This window comes from Microplitis mediator, chromosome 11 (genome assembly GCF_029852145.1).
Source record: "Microplitis mediator isolate UGA2020A chromosome 11, iyMicMedi2.1, whole genome shotgun sequence".
NCBI classification, from domain to species: domain Eukaryota; kingdom Metazoa; phylum Arthropoda; class Insecta; order Hymenoptera; family Braconidae; genus Microplitis; species Microplitis mediator.
The window spans coordinates 3,009,071-3,028,195 of NC_079979.1; the positions used below are offsets into that span (position 1 = coordinate 3,009,071).

General features: G+C 35.5%; 1 protein-coding gene across 1 annotated transcript; it reads left to right on the forward strand.

Annotated features, from left to right (window-relative positions):
* Positions 1–9,163: 9,163 nt before the first annotated feature.
* On the forward strand, positions 9,164–9,715 carry LOC130677738 (uncharacterized). Its single transcript, XM_057484592.1, has one exon. The coding sequence runs from the start codon at positions 9,164–9,166 to the stop codon at positions 9,713–9,715; it is 552 nt and encodes a 183-aa protein (XP_057340575.1).
* The last annotated feature ends 9,410 nt before the right edge of the window (positions 9,716–19,125 follow it).

The window sequence follows — 19,125 nt, forward strand, 5'->3', positions numbered from 1 at the left end:
ATCGTGAAAAATACTCATCACTTTTCATAGTGCTATAGACTCACTTATCAGACTAGTGATGATCACTAATGAAGCAATAGTCAGCACTAATCATTTCCAATAGTGGTGCAAAATTCACTAATCAGAGTCAAAATGATCAATAACACACACTTCTTAACACTAATGGATTTCCAAAAGTGTTTAATAGTGTTTATTATTTTTTTTCACAGAGGCACGAAAATCAACATGTTATAAAGATCAATTTTACCTACTAGGAATGTAGAGGTCACTAGAGATCTCTGCAAAATTCCATTAATTTTTATAAATCTTTATAGATCTGTTAAAAAAAGTTACCTGGCATCAAAATCATTTCAACCCACATCATTTTTTAATAAAGAAAAAAAGTAGCCCCCGATTTTTAAAAAACCATCGATTTCCGTAGCAGGAAGTTAAAAAATGTAGTAGATTTCTTAAATCAAAACCGTACAGATTATAATTTTTAACTTAAATAATTTTTCATCTAATTAATGCGCGGCATCCTCTGGAAAATCTCATAATAGGAAAATTCAATAGTGGTCTCAAAGATTTTGGAAGATTCCTGTAAGGATCTTATAAGTATTTTGTAAGGATCCTGAGAGATTTTTCATAGATTCCATTCTAGTTTCTTACAGGATTTCTCACTTGATCCATGTCAGAATTTTTTTTAGAACAAGTAGGGGTGGAGCTATCTATCAAAATCGATGTATCAGAAATATTATAGTTATTACGTTTTATCAAATATATTTCATAAGAATACCTTACAGTAGATCTTAGCACATTATTATGTTTGATATGACTCGTATCCAAGAGCTCATTTTGCTCCGACCTGATCATATAGATTTAATTTCAAGATTTGGAAAGATCTTCATGAGCAGATTTGATCATATCTAAGTATATCTGGTCGGACTTAATTTTTTTTTAAGATTCAAATGGTAGCAATTCAATTAATTTAAAATTAGATTATTTTATATAATCTAACCATTTATTCTCACGATGATAATAATAAGGTTAAAATAACCAAGTATTGAATAATAATAATAATTAATTAAATAATCACGCGGTAGTATAAAATAGATTTCCGTACTTAATAAATAACAAATTCTTTATGATTCAATAAAATCAATGGAAATAAATGATGAATAAAATTTATAACTCATTAATGATTGAACATTAATCCATAATGTAAAGTTTCAATGCACGGGTATTGTGTTTTTTTATGTATCGTAAATTGGTGTATAAGTGCGTATATCACCCAATGATGAAATCTGAACGATTATCGAAAAAACAGTGGTCTATTTGACTGTTTTCTTTAGAATTATATGATAAGCTTGCAATAAAAAATGTTCCATTAACTTATCTCACTAAATAAAACTCAGAAATCTTTCATACTCATTATACTATTGATTTCTGCCAGTTAATGTCTTGAAAATAAACTAATTTCCTTTCATCACAATATTTAAAGAAGTTCGATAAAATTTTCATATCAAAAATTGGCGCATTCTATCGGGCAGCTTTGAATGGATTGATTAGAATTTGGAATAATATAGCAATACCAATGACAACGTCATTATAAGGTAACATTAAACAAGTACATTTTGGAATTGATGTAAAATATTAGGAATGTTATAGTGGTTGCAATTTTTATCTTGTGTTGGTTTTTATTTTTATGAGTAGTACAGTATCTACATCAACCAATTAGTAAGTAGGACTGATTTTTTATCAATTTATATACGCTCAGTATAAATATCAGAAAGACATCTTATTAGTTTCATAAAGTCATCTGAATACTTTATTTTATCTTTTTGATATTAAAATGTTTTTTTTTTTGACATTCATGCTGAAAGGATAGCAATGGAGAAACTATAAAAACATTGGGATGACGGTCGGCCCTGTAGCCCAGTTTCAGAACTTCCCGCTGTTTTCGAGCTCCTTGAGCTCGAAAACATGAGTATGAATACATTATTTAGCTCTTCGAGCTCGAACATTATTTTACGTGTAATTGTTTTTTCGCGAGATTTTTGAGCTCTAACAAGTTATGTTTTATGTTAAAGTTTGAAAATTCAAGAATCAAAAATCATTATTAAACAAGTGGTGTTCAAATTTTATTTTCAACTATGTTCAATAAAATAAATGTATTGAGGCAGAAATCAATGTCAGTAATCAAAATAAAGATTTAAATGAGTTTTGATTTAGATCTTAGCGATGATATGTAAAATATCCGAGAAAAATATTAAAAACTGTGGTTTTTCAATTTTTTTGTTGATAATATAATTCAAACTAAATAACGAGTTAAATGATATTATAATGTAATCAAAAGAGACTTTAACGACGAAGACAGCTGCCCAATTTTAAGACACAGTAAGAGAAAAATTTTTCAATATTAATTTTTTAGTACTTTTAGTTCCAATGGAGTCTTGTAACCAGGATTCAATACATATTTAGAAAAATTTATTTTTGTCAGTCACTGTGTTTTGAAGTTGGGCAGCCGAAGAGACAGTATGATGTCGGACACATTTTAATACATTATATTATGATTTATCTAGTGACAGCGGATCGAAAGAAGCAGATGACATTCACGCACTCACTCCTGGTCACTTTTTAATTGGGCGAGCACTCAACATGATTCCTGAACCTGCACTCGTTGATACAAACGGTTCTCGATTGTCTACATGGCAATTTTTACAACAACGCGTTCAACAGTATTGGAATCATTGGTCAACAAACTATCTTCAGAGACCGCGGGCAATCGTCAAGTGACGATGCCCAACTCATCGAATCCAAGTTGGATCATTTGTACTGCTCACCAACGAAAGGTTTCCACCAACCAGGTGGCCTCTCACTCGTGTCATCGCACTCCACCCCGGCAAAGATGGATTGACCAGGGTTGCTACACTCAAAACAGTGAACTTGACACTCACTCGTCCAATCACGAAGCTCGCACTCTTACCCGAGGAACCAGAACCACAAGAACTCATCAATCATCAACTCTGTTGCTGATGGTGGGCAGAATGATGCGTAATTACAACTACATTTTTATTCAAATGTAGTTACATTTTCGGCAGATAAGTGAGCACCTACTGGGGCCTAGTGGCTTCAATATTTAAATTTGGTCATGCGCACTGCCTTTTTCTTGCGTCGTGTCGAGAAGACCGACGCCATTATCTTTCGCAACGTACATATTATGTTTTAACACGTGCCCCAATTAATTGTATGATTGTGTACTCATCTCGAGAAAATAAATAAAAATACTTATTTTAGAAAATCAAAAAATCATTGAGCTCCAAAATTATATAATTATTTATATAATTCACCAACAAGAACTCAACAAAGTAATTAAGTCTGAACTCAAGACATTCAAGTGATTAATGATCACGTTTTTGAAGAGGTTACTCCATCGGAACACATTACTATTTCATTACTCATTAGGTAATTTGTTCAAGTGCTCACATAATTAAAAGACTCAATTTAATAATTATTCTGATTGTTCATATTCTCAATTATTTATTTTTAATATTATTCTCGCTTGGTTGCCTCTGCAATCATGCTACCACGTGTTCACAACCAGATTCGAATCAGTGTAATTTATTATAAACTCATCGCAATCAATTAAATTGAGTAATCTTTTTTTTCGAGACTTAATGTACTCAAATATTTATGCGTTTGGTGCTCATAAAATTAATCACTAAGTGTTCAATAATTAACTTCGCTCGGCTTCGCCTCGGCATCTACATTCCATGCGCCAGGAAATCCAACTTTCTGGCCTAGGTTAGTAATATACTAATTTTCGTTGCTCATCAAGCAAAATATTGTTTTTTATGCTGAAACAAAAATTCCTGCCAAGTTTGACTTCTTAATTCCAATCTGAAGTACATTTCATTTGATTTCAAAGATTTCCCATTTAAAATACATGTAAATTAAATTACTTTTTTTTCAACTTTCTAATACTCAGCTGCTTTTTATGATATCGACGCGGTTTTGGTTGCAAATTGTAGGGCATTCGGTGTTCTTCAAAAGTGTCCATAGTTACTTAGCTGTAACTCCAACTCTTTCACTTGTGTCCGTTGCGGAACTCATTTTTCCTATGAAATTGACCTTTATTGGCTTGCAGAACGTAAACCAATGAAAGTACACTAAAAATGCTAATGCTAGCTAAGTTTGAAAAATAAAATATCAATTGTAATAGTTTTTTTTTATACTTTATTTTTCAAATTATATATATAATATATATATATATATATATATATATATATATATATATATATATATATTAGGGTGGTCTCTATTTCGGACATTTTCGAATTTTTACGCCCCCAGAGGCTTATGTGGTTCGAAATGAATAAAAAAAAATATCCTCAAAGTTTCAGGTCTCTATCTTAATTTTAACCATTGCCGCACAGCAATGTAAGTTTCCTATTTGAATAACACGGGGGTTTTGGCATTGAACGATCAAGTTTGTATTTCGGCTAAAGTAATTGTTCGAAAAATTTGAAACTCTGTAGACTTTATCCGCATATTAGAAGCTACTCCTCAGAATTTTTACAGATTTTCAGCTACTATAATTTTGAGGGTACAGCATGATAAAAAAAAAGAAAAAAATGTTTTTTATTTTTAGCTAAAATTTTTTTTTCGAATAACATATCAAATCACTCTGCATCCTTTTCAGAAGTTCTTCTTTTTTTTCATTCTCGCACCTAAGTGGGTAAACGGTATATCTTTGTTGCACTAATATAGTAATCAGGAACTTTGCATTAGTGTGCAGTGAAGTGTTCCGTAAAAGGATTTTTTAAATTTATTACGATTACCTCACAAACGGTTTCAATTACGGCAGAAAAAAATTCCCTTAACGTTTGAGCTCTTAATTCCAACGGAACCACGTGTCGCAAATTTTGTTTTGGTGATTTTTAAAGTTTATTATATTTATTTATAAAAGAGATCTATTTTATTAATAATTTATTATAATTAAAAAATTGTAAATAAATAATTATTTCGATATTATAATGCACAAAACTATCAACCTTTTGTTTGCTATTTATTGCTTAAAACAAATAATAAACTTAAAGTCACAAAAAAAAAATTTGCGGTAACTCTTCCCGTTAGAATTAAAAGCTTAAACTATAAGGGAATTTTTTCTGTTGTAATTGAAAAAAAATGCTCCTGATTACGGTATTAGTGCAACACAGATATGCCGTTCACCTACTTAGGTGCGAGAATGAAAAAAAGGAAGAACTTGTGAAAAGCATGCAGAGTGATTTGATATAATAATAGATAATAATTGAGATAATAATTTTTTTCTTTTTTTACATCATGCTGTACCCCCAAAATTATAGTAGCTGCAAATCTGTAAAAATTTTGAGGAGTAGCTGCTAATATGAGGATAAAGTCTACAGAGTTTCAAATTTTTCGAACAATTACTTTAGCTGGAATTAAAACTTAATCGGTCAATGCCAAAAACCCCACGTTATTTGAATGGGAAACTTACATCGCTGTGCGGCACGGGTTAAAATTGAGATGAAGGGAACAAGAAAATTTTATAAATTTTTTAGTGATTTTCGGAAGGCTGTATTTTCGTGAAAAATGATCGTATCGAAAAAATTAAAAAAGCAAATTGAAGCTTGAAATCTCTAGTTTGAAGATCTTCCAGCGAAATATTCTTTTGAGACACGGTTTTTGCGGAATCATAAGAAAAAGGTCGAGACAAAATTTTTCTAAATTTTTTGGTTTTGTTTTTTAGGTCTACGGGGCCGGGAAAAATTTTTAAAAAAAAACAAATTCATGGCTCGTTTAGGAAATTTATTCAGCTACAATTTGTTTTGTTTTTGTTTCTCTGTACGACAATCTGCTGCTGAGATAACAGCCTTCAAATGAAAAAGGATCCTTTTGTCTTTGATTATTGATATCTCAGCAAGTAATGGTCACACAGTAATTTTAAGGGCAGTTTAATAAACTTGAATAAATTCCGTATAAGCTCCATTTTCGATTTTTTAAAAAAAAATTTTTTTTCATTCTTGATATCCATTGGAAAAACCCACAAAAAATGGCCATTTTCTGGTTTTTTAGTCAACTCATCGCTACTCTGCAAATATTGATAAAAAAAAAAATGTTGCCAGGTAATTTTACAGCTTAATGAACCCCAAGAAACCCTGGAAATTTTCGTTTTATTCGGGAGTTTATTTTTTTCTTCGTTTTTCGGAAAAAAAATTTTTTTTTTTCCTCTTTACCTTACATTTACTGAATAACTAACGCAAAAATGAAAGAAAATGAAAAAAAAAATTAATTTTTCCATTTTGGCAATGATTACACAAATTAAGGATCAAAACTTGTTCCTTTAATTGTTTTGTAAAACTTTGAGCAATCGGTCCGGACAAACGGTTCAATGGATCAATCTAAAAATTTCCAGAGTCTTTTGAGGTACATTAAGCTGTAAAATAACCTGGTAACATTATTTTTTTTATCAATATTTGCAGAGTAGCGATGAGTTGACTTAAAAACCAGAAAATGGCCATTTTTGTCAGTTTTTCAAATGGATATCAAGGATGAAAAAAAATTTTTTTTATAAAAAATCGAAAATGGAGCTTATACGGAATTTATTCAAGTTTATTAAACTGCCCTTTAAATAACTGTGTGACCATTACTTGCTAAGATATCAATAATCAAAGACAAAAGGATCCTTTTTCATTTGAAGGCTGATATCTCAGCAGCAAATTGTCGCATAGAGAAACAAAAAAAAACAAATTGTAGCTGAATAAATTTCCTAAACGAGCCATGAATTCTTTTTTTTGAAAAAAATTTTTTCTGGCTTCGTGGACCTAAAAAACAAAACCAAAAAATTTAGAAAAATTTTGTCTCGACCTTTTTCTTATGATTCCGCAAAAACCGTGTCTCAAAAAAATATTTCGCGGGAAGATCTTCAAACTAGAGATTTCAAGCTTTAATTTGTTTTTTTAATTTTTTCGATACGATCATTTTTCACGAAAATACAGCCTTCCAAAAATCACTAAAAAATTTATTAAATTTTCTTGTTCCTTTAATTTTTTGGATAAGTGTATAATGTGCTAAAATGTGTCTGAAATCATACCAACTCTTCCTCTTTTAGTCGCTTCCGATCATCAGATAATGTCATATAACTTGTTCCTTAGTTTTAAACATATTGTCAGCAAACAATTGAAAAACCCAGTCCTTCATGTTTTTCTCGGATATTCCATATATTATTGCTCTGACCTAAGTCAAAACTCATTTAAATCTTGATTTTGATCACTGATATTGATTTCTGCCTCAACACATTTATTTTAGAGAACATAATCGATAGTAAAAATTGAAAAGCTGCTTTTTTATATTTAACTTATATTTAACCACCATTTAAATATGGTGGAAACCTAAACATGCAAACCTCTCAATAAGACAATTTATAGATAAATTGAGAAATATATAGATAGCCCGAACTGGGAATCGAACCCAGACCAATTCGGTATCGCGCCGAGTGCTCTACCAGTTGAGCTATCCGGCCCTATACTATATTCCGTTCAATTTGATCTATAACTTATTGAGCCACACCTTCTTCATTAATGATTTTCGATTCTTAACTTTTCAAACTCTAGCTTAAAAAGCTCATAAAAAAACGATTCCATGTAATAGCATTTTCGAGCTCAAAGAGCTCGAAAATATATTCACAGTGATGTTTTTAAGCTCCTTGAGCTCGAAAACAGCGGGAAGTTTTGGGGCTGGCCCGCAAGGTCAACCGACGCCCAGATTTTTTAACTTCCCGCTAAGAAAATCGACGATATTCGAAAAATTGAGAAGTTATTGTTTTCACCCCGATTTTCGAAAGTCGAGTTTTCATCAGATGTCGACGTTTTGAGGTCCTAGGAAGCTATTCTGACTATTTTTAGAATGATGTCCGAGTGTGTGTGTGTGTGTGTGTGTGTGTGTGTGTGTGTGTGTGTGTGTGTGTGTGTAAACTCTTTGTAACTTTTTAACTCATGAATCGATTTGGATGGTTGAGGTAGCAATCGAAAGAGCTCGTTGGCCCTTAAATTTCATGAAAATTTCAGATCATTTGATCAAGCAGACTCGAAAATATTGGCGAATTACGAAAAAAAAAAAATTGTTTTTTTTAGTTTTTTAGTGATTTCTCAGAAACGACTTGAACGATCGACTTCAAAATCTAATCAGCTCTAGAACTTTATAAGCCGCGTCGAATGCCACCTCAGCCATCTCAATCGGTTAATTTGTTCGAGAGATATCGATGGCGAAAGAAATGATGAAAAACGGTTTTCTTTCGATTATCTTTAAAGTGATTCATCCGATCAATTTCAAAATTCAATCAGCTCTAGAATTCTATAAAACGCGTCGATTGCCACCTCAAACGTCAAAATCGGTTGATTAGTTCAAAAGATATCAGCGCTGAAAAGTTAAAAAAATAACATTTTATGTTATTGTTTCCGGATAAATCAAAATATAATGTGCTAAAATGTGTCTGAAATCATACCAACTCTTTCTCAATATAGTCTCTTTCGATCATCAGATAATGTCATGTAACTTGTTCCTTAGTTTCAAACATATTGTCAGTAAAATATTGAAAAAACCCAGTCTTTAATGTTTTTCTTGGATATTCCATATATTATTGCTCTGACCTAAGTCAAAACTCATTCAAATCTTGATTTTGATCACTTACATTGATTTATGCCTCAATACATGTACTTCAAAGAACATAATCGAAAATAAAAATTTAAAAGCCGCTTTTTCATTAATGATTTTTGATTCTTAACTTTTAAACTCTAGCATAGGCTATAGTCAACCAAGACTCGAACTACCTTCAGTACCTATAAACTATAATCAACGAAGATCTGATCAAACATCAGAATCACAGCAACAGTACGAGCCAGCAAGACAAGATTACCAGAGACGCCCAGCCAGGATGGAACGTAACGATTTACTATCATTTTAGCCACAGCATGTAAAACTCTGGTTCACGACAGTAGAGTCTGCTTTCGCAAGCAAGATGGTAGAAGATGATGAGGAGAAATTCAGAGCAGTAATCAGCAAACTGGAGCACGAGCATCTGGTGGCTATCGAACAATTGGTAACTAATCAATCATCTACAGATAAATACTAAGCTATCAAGAACGCACTAATTAATCACTATGCTATGTCGCGAGAGAATAGTTTTAGGAAATTGGTCTCTGGGCTATCTCTTGACGGTTGTAAACCTTCAGAGTTATACGCAGAGATGTGCAAACATGCAGACAACGCTCTCGATCCAGCATTCATTAGAACACTATGGATGGATAGGATGCCAAAAGACATGCAAATGGTCTTATCTCTCGCTGAGAAAGTAGACAGCACCTTATTGTTAGAGATAGCAGATAAAACGATGTCAATGTGCGAAAATCAACGACCACCAAACGCACACATTGCAGCTGTATCTAAAAATAATTCACACAGTGACTGCGATGAGAAATTCCTCACGCTGACCTACGAAATCAGGAACTTAGCGACAAAACTGGACAACTTCATGAACTATCAACGAAAATCACGTAGTCCATCTCCACACCCGCATAACAACCAATCACGCACACCCAGCGCGGATCGCTCAGCAAAAATATGCTTCTACCATAAAAAATACGGAGTATTAGCATTGCATTGCGTGCCTAACTGCTCATGGAAAGCGGACCAAGAAAATGCGACAAGCCATCAATAGACACGGTGGCTGTGGATGGCGCATCAAAATCTCGCCGTCTATTTATATACGACAAGGTAACAAAATCTAACATTCTAATTGATACAGGTGCCGATATATTGGTGATACCACCAAATCATCACGACTTAAAAAAACCATCAAAATACGAATTATATTCTGTAAATCAAGAACCAATTCGTACTTACGGCGAACGAATGGTTACAATGAACCTAGGATTACGTCGACCCATACAATGGGCCTTCTGCATAGCAGACGTTCCGTATCCTATCATTGGCGCAGACCTTCTTGAAAAATACGGATTCTTAGTAGACATCAAACAAGGACTACTCATAGATCCAGATACAGGATGCCGAGCAACAGGTACGTTCAGTAATTTATTCATGAGAGCTATCTCAGCTTTAAACGATAACAACGAATTCGCAGCAATTCTTAAAGAATTTCCCGAGTTACTAGGCAACCCATCTAACAACGTTGCAGCTCAACATCCGGTGAGACACCACATCACCACAACAGGACCACCTTGTGCTCAACGAGTAAGACAACTCAGGCCAGAACTACTAAAAAAAGCTAAGGAAGAGTTTCAGATAATGCTAGACATGGGCATCATGAGACCTTCCAGCAGTCAGTGGCCAGTCCATTACACATGGCTCCAAAGAAAAACGGCGATTGGCGCCCTTGCGGCGATTTTCGAAAATTAAATGCACAAAAAGTACCGGATCGACATCCAATTTCTCTTCTACTCGACTGTACTTAGTTCCTAGCTGGTAAAAAGCGGTTTACCAAGATAGATCTGAAGAGAGCTTACAATCACATACAAGTAGCTGAAGAAGACATTCCCAAAACAGCGGTAATCACACCGTTTGGGCTATTTGAATCAGTGTTCCTGCCCTATGGATTACGCAACGCAGCGCAAACATTTCAAAGACACATCAACGAAGTAACCCGAGGCTCGAAAAACGTATATGCGTTCATTGACGATATACTGATAACGTCAGAAACAGAAGAGGAACACGAAGAACAACTTCGCGCTCTCTTCGAACGACTGAAACAATACGGACTCTGTATCAACGCTAATAAATGTGTCTTCGGCGCGGAATCAGTTGAATTCCTTGGCTACCTGATCAACTCGGAAGGCGTTGCACCACTACCAGACAGAGTGAAAGCCTTACTCAACTACAAAAAACCAGAAACCATCGTAGAATTGAGAAGCTCCACTTAACGAGCTTTTGAAAGACTCAAAAAAGAACGACAAGCGACCGGTACCCTGGACAGAAGAAACTTCACGAGCTTTTGAACAAGTGAAACAAAAACTAGCACACGCTACGCTACTAGCTCACCCCGTACACGATGCGGATCTACGCCTCGTCACTGACGCGTCAAGCACGGCAATAGGCGCATCTATTGAACAAAAGGTCAACGGTGAATGGCAACCTCTGGGATTTTTTTCTAAAAAATTAACGGAAACTCAACAAAAGTATAGCACGTACGACAGAGAGCTCACAGCCGTCTACGAAGCTGTCAAGCACTTCCAGCACTGGCTCGAAGGACGCGAGTTCACCATTTTCACAGATCACAAACCACTGACCTACGCGTTCAGTCAAAAAGGAGACAAAGCAGCCCCGAGACAAATTAGACAACTGGGATACATCAGTCAATTCACCACGGACATCCAGTTCCTTAACGGATTAGATAACACAGTAGCTGATGCTCTTTTAAGGATAGACGCAATTAGACTACCAACAATCATCAACTTCCAAGAATTGGCACGTTCACAAGCAACCGACGAGGAACTCCAACAGCTCATCCAAGACAACTCCACTTCTCTAAAATTTCAAAAGCTAACATACGGACCAGATCACCAGGTGATTTATTGCGACGTCTCTTCAAGTGACATCAGACCTTTCGTCCCGGAAACACTCCGCCGTCAGGTTTACGATACTTTTCACAATATGTCACACCCAAGTGGACGAGTTACTCACAAGATCATCGCTCAAAGATATGTCTGGCCCTCAATGAATAAAGATATCACTCAATGGGCACGCAACTGCGTACCGTGTCAAAAATCCAAGGTCGGTCGGCATGTACATACCCAACCGGCTACCTTCACTAACCCGGACGAAAGATTAGACCACGTACACATCGACCTGGTTGGTCCATTACCTGAATCCGAAGGATTCAAATATTGTATGACTATGGTAGACCGTTTCACCCGCTGGCCTGAAGCAATACCGATATGGGACATCACTGCAGACACTGTAGCAAAGACTTTTTACAATCACTGGATCGCTCGATTTGGATGCCCAAAACTGGTCACAACAGACCAGGGATCTCAATTCGAGAGCGCATTATACGAATCTCAGGATTCCGGGAGAATTCTTTACCCATGAAGACACTCCTCAGGATCCGCAATTCTTCCTGGAAGACTTCAGAGTCCATATGAGAAATGTCAAACCTGCACCTGCAGCTCATCATTGTAAAAGAAAAGCTTTTTGTTACAAAGATCTGGCAACCTGTACACACGTTTTCCTCAGACAAGATGCAGTAAAACGTCCATTGGAACAGCCATGCTCTGGACCACACCTAGTCATTAATAGATTAGATGACCGCACATTCACTATCGACGTCAACGGAAGAGAAGTCGTAGTAAATGTGGAACGACTGAAACCAGCACACTTGGCAACAGCTGACGTTTTGGAGCAACCAGCAAGTGACATTAATCAGAGAACGACACCAGCCAATGTCAACGAGACAGCTAAACAAAACAACGCATCTGTGGAAACGCCAAAACAGATCAATTCGCGGAAAACAGTACCTAGTCAACCCAGCACATCGAAAGAACCACAAACCACAACTTGTCTTCAACATGGACCTGACATAGCACAGGCTCCAAAAACTTTTGTACCTGACCTGAAACCAAACCAGACGACGTTTTCTGCATCGCTGCGTACCTATCCAGCGAGAAAAAAAAAATTAACATCAACATCAAGAAAAACCAGGTATTCGAACTCACAGAGTCAACCATACCTTACTCTCAGGGGGGGAGTGGTGTGGGGACTTAACACACATACAACCACACAAGCAAGCGTGCAACGCACGTGCGCACAGTTGACGCGCATGCGCACAGCCAAGTCAAGATGCCAACCGACCAGCCAATGAGACCAACGAATGCGTGTATCCGTACGGGCATAAGTTGGTAGAGGACATATTTTTATATATACATATATACGTATCATTATTATTATTATTATTTCATATATCAGAAAGTATAAATTACATACAAACATTCCATTCATTTTTGATTGTCATTACATTTGTAATTACTTATAAGGTGATAAATAAATAAATACAATATGTTGGGAAATATCTGAACACTTTATTTAAATGTGGTAGAAACAAAACCCCACAAGGCGCGAGTTGTAGATGCCATCTCGTGGAGTGAAGCCGAATCACCACATATATATATATATATATATATATATATATATATACATACATATATAATTATATTTAAATTATTTATTTATTCAATTCCAATTCTAAGGCAAAATAGCTGAATGGCAGAAGTATACATGGGTTTCATAATAAAGTACACGTGTATCAATATAAAAAAATAAATCTGTCTATCGGTTGACCCTGCGGGCTAACCCTAAGACTTCCTGCTGTTTTCGAGCTCCTTGATCTCTAAAACATTGTTGTGAATACATTTTCAAGCTCGAAGATATCTTTGTTTCTCTTTTTTATGAGCTTGTCAAGTTCAACAGAGTTACGTTTTATGTTAAAGTTTAAAGATTTAGAATCTAAAATAATAAATGAATGAACATTTTTTATATTTGTTCACAATTATGTTCAATCATTAGCTCAAAAATAAGTATTGACGTGATACGTTGTATCTATATCGTGTAAGTATATCCTGATACGAGCGAACATGACGATTTTTTGGCAATCACTTCCAATGACTTATATAAAGAAGAACATATTAGTTTTGAGTAATTTTGTTCAGTAATCATTATGTTATTCAATGAAAGAAGCAGATATTGATTTAACATTTATTATTTCGTTGACGATATCTCTCGAACAGATTATCTGATTGGGACGTTCTTGGCAGCAATCGAATGATTTAATCGAGTTCTGGAGTTGATTCGATTTTTCATTGATTGATTCGATAGTTTCCGAAATATTCACGAAAAAAAAACGATTTTTTTTCATTCTTTCGTTGACGATATCTCTCAAACGGATTATCCAATTAAGACGGTTGTGGTGGCAATCGGCGCCTTTTATTGAGGTCTAGGGCTGATTAGATTTTGGAATTGATAGATCCAACAGTTTTCACAATATCAAAGAAAAATGAAAACAAAATTTTTTTTTTTTCCGTATTTCCTAAATATCTTAGAGTTTATTTGACTAAATAGTCTAAATTTTTTTTTAAAATCTTAGTCCCGAAAATATCTTTTGAATGCTGCAAGAACCATCTAAATCGGTTCATTCAACAAAAAGATATGAGAAGTTTACATCTACAGACACACACACACACACACACACACACACACACACACACACACACACACACACACACACACACACACACACACACACACACACACACACACACACACACACACACACATACAGACATCGCCCTGAAAATGTCAGAATAGCATCCTAGTACCTTCGAATGTCGACATATGATGAAAACCCGGTTTTTGAAAATCAGAGTGAAACCAATAACTTCCCCGAATTTTTTAAAAATCGTCGATTTTTTCAGCGGGAAGTTAAAAAAAAAAGACAAACAGGATCAAGTTTCAAAAACTTTATGATTATAAATGATTTTAAAATATAGATATAAAGTCTATAATATACTAATGATAAGAATGAGAACAATGTTTAATCATTCAGGAATAAAAATAAGATGATTTAAGAAGGTAAATTTAAATGCTTAAATGTTCAAATGGTTAAAATTGGAGTCAATGTTATTCCAATTTAGCAGCGCAAATTTCAAGTGGCCAGGTTCAAATTTATAGTATACTATTTCGTTCCAGTGTCACAAATAATTCAAAAGCATTACCTTTGAAGGCGTCTAGGGTGAGTGATTCTGTGATTTCAAATGGTGATTCTCTCCAGAGTCAGATTGCGAAGATCACAAATGAATGTTCGAAGATTGTAGTCGAGAAGTTAATCATTTCCAATGAAATGTTATTGTATTTCGCTGCAATTCTGTCAGATCTTCTTATCTTTGATGATTCTTCTACAAGGAGACTTCTGAGAAACTTAGGCTCACCCGAATTCAGAAGCTTAAGCATAAAGCATGCTAAAGCGTAAAATCTTTTGGATTCAATTGTGAGCCAGTTTAATCAGTGTCTGTAAGGAGTGATATGTTTATCACATACATATTCATATATACTGTGACGTTACATTGCCGAAGGGATGGAGTTGAAGGTTGGAGTATGTGTAAGTCGGTGTGATAGTGAGAGAAAAAGTGAATATGTGTGTTGAGTTGAGTGTAGTAGAGAATGAGTTGAGGATATGGGGTATAAATGTGTACAGTTAGATAAATGTGTGATAGAGTACGTGTACGATATGGAGTATGTTTTTTGGAGTGTCTGTGTGATAGAGCGTGGATTTAACGGGGGATGTATAGCTGTGTCGTGGATAGTGGCCAAGATAACGTGCCTCCCGACCAGTGATGACGACTAGGCCTAGGCTTAGCCCTCGGGGTTGACGTGGTGATCACGGAGGTGCGACTGAGATGTCGCCGCCCCTTCGTGGTGGTACTCAAAGTTAGCTGGGGTACGTGTACGGTTATTGGGGGGATGGCAGGCCTCGTTTGCGATGCTCGAGGAAGCCAACAATTCGCTAACTTCGGATATCACGGGGAGTGACATCACGGGAAGGCCCGTGAGTCCACGGCTTGTATGTTTGCGAAGGTAAGAATGGATGGAGAAGCGAGAATGTAGAATTGAAAGAGATGGAGTTGAGTATGCGAGTTAGAGTGGAAGATTATCGTGAAACAGTTGTGCGAGTACCGTTGAGGAGAAAAGTTGAGACCTGGCGTCGCCCGTGTACGAGTCGACCCAGTAGTCGAGTTTGGAGTCGGAGGGTAAGCGGTAGTGAGTCGGAGAGTCGCCATGGTGGACCTCGACCGCCACCCTGGGCCTTTCGTTGTTTTGGAGCCGGTAGCTCTGTGTATGGTGCTTTTGGAGCCGTTTGTCGTGATAGTTGTCGCAAATTACCGCATTAATTATTTATATTTTATTTTATATTGTAGTTTACCTTGTAGTGTATTAAGTTTGTGATTCGTCGTCGTCGAGAGGTTCCCGATGTCTTGCCCAGGTATTTATTTGTGCGATGGACCGAGAGTATTAGACCGCGGGTCTTTTGGGCCCTCCGCGTCGCCCTCGTGTCATCTTTATTGTATTTTATTTAGTTTTGACTGGTTATTTTACGTCTTTTTTTTTATTAGTTAATTAATCGGCTTCTTTCGCATTGAAAGAACCGCGACCCTCTCTCCACAACCTAGCATACTGAGCGCACCAGGACATGCCGCTACCACTGGTCATGTCTCTCATCTCCAAAGGGTATAGTTTATAGGTTTTAAATTACGTGTACGTTTAGACCGGTTGCCGATACCGGGGAAATAAAAGTCGGTTGGCGCCCGTCAGGATCTGGAGGAGATGAGAGGGGTGATTGGTGGGCGAAGTGTAACGTAGCCCGATTTTGAGTAATTTGAGTTTTGAGTTTATGGAGTAAATTTATCGAGTAAGAATTTTGTGTAATTATTGGGTTTAATTGAGTTTTAAGAAAATATTACGTTACAATACATATATAAATTTTTTAACGAATGGTATTTTTGAACCCTACTCAATCAATTATGATAGGTTATGACAAAATACCTTGAAAAGTCGACCATGGGGACAAATACAATAGTTAGATTTTCAAGAAATCTACTTAAAAAACGCTATCTGGCAGCAAGAATGGAAGGTAGATGTTTCGAAAATTTGTAGTACTACCAGTAAATACCAATTATAATTTACATTTATTTATGAGGAATGGTCATTTTTAGGTTTAATTTTTTTTTTATTCCTATTGTTTTATAGCACCTTTGTACTTAGCAGTAAGTATTTTTATAAAAGGTTGTAAAGAAAGGGATTCAGAAAAATTCCCAGATGAACAGATGTTTTGTTAAGAGATTTTAGGAAATATTTGTTAACGTGGGAGTGTAAGTATAGATTGATCTCGGGACAAAAATGTATGTTACAAGTACCAAGAGTGTAAGAGCGCAGTATGACCGATGCGTGGAGTGATAAACCCAGGTAGCAAGTAAGAAACAATTTGTATGGGACTCGAGGAGGCAGTTCCGAACTAACTTTGATATAGGACAGACCTTTGTCCTTTTATCACTGCAATTTTACTTTGAATAAATACTCACTTAAATTTTGACCGCTTCGTGATCCCATAATACTCACATCTTTATTTATCTTAGTATCCTATCCTAAAATCCGAAACTACATTTATTATTAATAAGTTTCGTAGTTGAGAGCACTTGGGACTCAGGTCTCTGACGTCAGCGTGTCGTTAATTGCACCTCCGTGGATCAACCACCCCCACCAACTACAGGTAGTTGGACTAGAGGACAACAAGGAGACACACAATTGCGGCGTGACCCCTGATACTCTCGTCACGGAGTGATCTTCTTGTACACCTCTAACTTATACCCTAGTTATAGTATTGTCCTCATATATGTATGTCGGAGGACCAGTAATACGATGGGCATCACCCTGACCATCGGGTTTATTATTTTTGTCTGGCATTTTATTACAAATATAAACGAATAATATTTACACAAAACAGTAATTTATTATTAAAGTATTATTCACAAATAGTAGTAACTAAACAAACGGTATAACAAATATAATATCTCACAATTGTTAATACATACAGAATTACAACTAACACAATATTTGTTACACATAAAATGATAACAATAAATTAATAATGATAAATGATATTAATCGTAGTATAAAATCACCTGATAATATTAATAATAAACTATGATTAAATAATATACGAGTACTACGGTAAACTAGGCTCGAGAACGAATCCACGGTCAACAGGAAAACTTGTACTCGCACAACGAACGCTCAATCAGAACTGACCGACTCAACTAGTCCAAAAACTCTGTACTCTTCATAAAAAACCTTTTAGTCAGAAATATTTAAAGAAGGACAACAATCTTATTATCTTACTATCTTGTCCTCTGTGTCTTACTATATCCATCCTGTGACCGTGGCTACGTTTGGTGAACAGATGTCACAGCGAGCCTAAGACCCCCGTAATAATCATAATCTACTTAAGTTGTAAACAACTAGAGCTTAAATTTTATTTAATTGTTCATGTAAAAACTAGTCTCGACTGTTAGGAATTTCCCGTCCCATTGGAAAACCCCATTTTATTCTTTCATCTCCGACATGTATATTTCTCTACTGTCACTTGTGCAGTATATTGTAAAAGAGGATATTGAACATAAATAAAGCATCTCTTCAAGTGAACAATATTACAGTAATAGTTTACAATATACACATTAATTTACAGTTATTTAATTAATTACAAAAACTCGCGCATACACATTCCTAATTTATTAGGTTATTGCCACATTTGGTGTATCTGGTGCATTAAAAACTGCTGAAATTTGTTAATTGACGATAGCTGATGTTGAAGATTCGAACTCACAATACGTCATTACAATACGAGACACTAAAAATTATTATCCGAGATCATTTATCATCGGAGCTAACTTTTAGAGCAAAGTTCATCAAGATATAAAATTAAGACCAAGTGATGCTAATACTGACAGCTTTTTCTTACAATACCATGCCGGAAGCTGTATCCACCAGGTAATCGGTAAACATAAAGTCATTGAAATACCCAAAAGAATCGCAGTGTTTTTAAATTTACCGACTCCAGGTCAGTACACTGAACACAGCTTTCGCTGAATGTCATTAGCATTTGCAGAACATTATTAGCAAATTCGGGAACTAGTCTTACGACGATGGAGACTCATGGTGGAAAAAGATCGAGTACGGTTGCCGGAGGCTATATAGAGAATTCAATGGGAAACAAAATGACAGTTTTTGAAGAAATTAATGATTCGAAGAAATCATCAACTCCAACTAAAATTTGTAACGCGGTAATTTTTTCCCTACATGACGCTGACTAAGAGCAGCAACCATGTCAAAATACTTTTCACGTTGAAATCCAACTAACTCATAAATCGAACTTATTGAATTCTGCAACTGTTTTAAGTAAAGATGTTGAAAGAATCTACATTTTAATCCTGTAATAATAGATATTGTTTAAGAAATCGTAGATCCATTGCTTAAAAATTATGCTGCAAACATTTTACCAGCATCTTCTGA

Coding starts and splice junctions, on each gene's coding strand:
- LOC130677738 (XM_057484592.1), top strand. CDS start 9,164: ATGTCGCGAGAGAATAGTTTTAGGAAATTGGTCTCTGGGCTATCTCTT.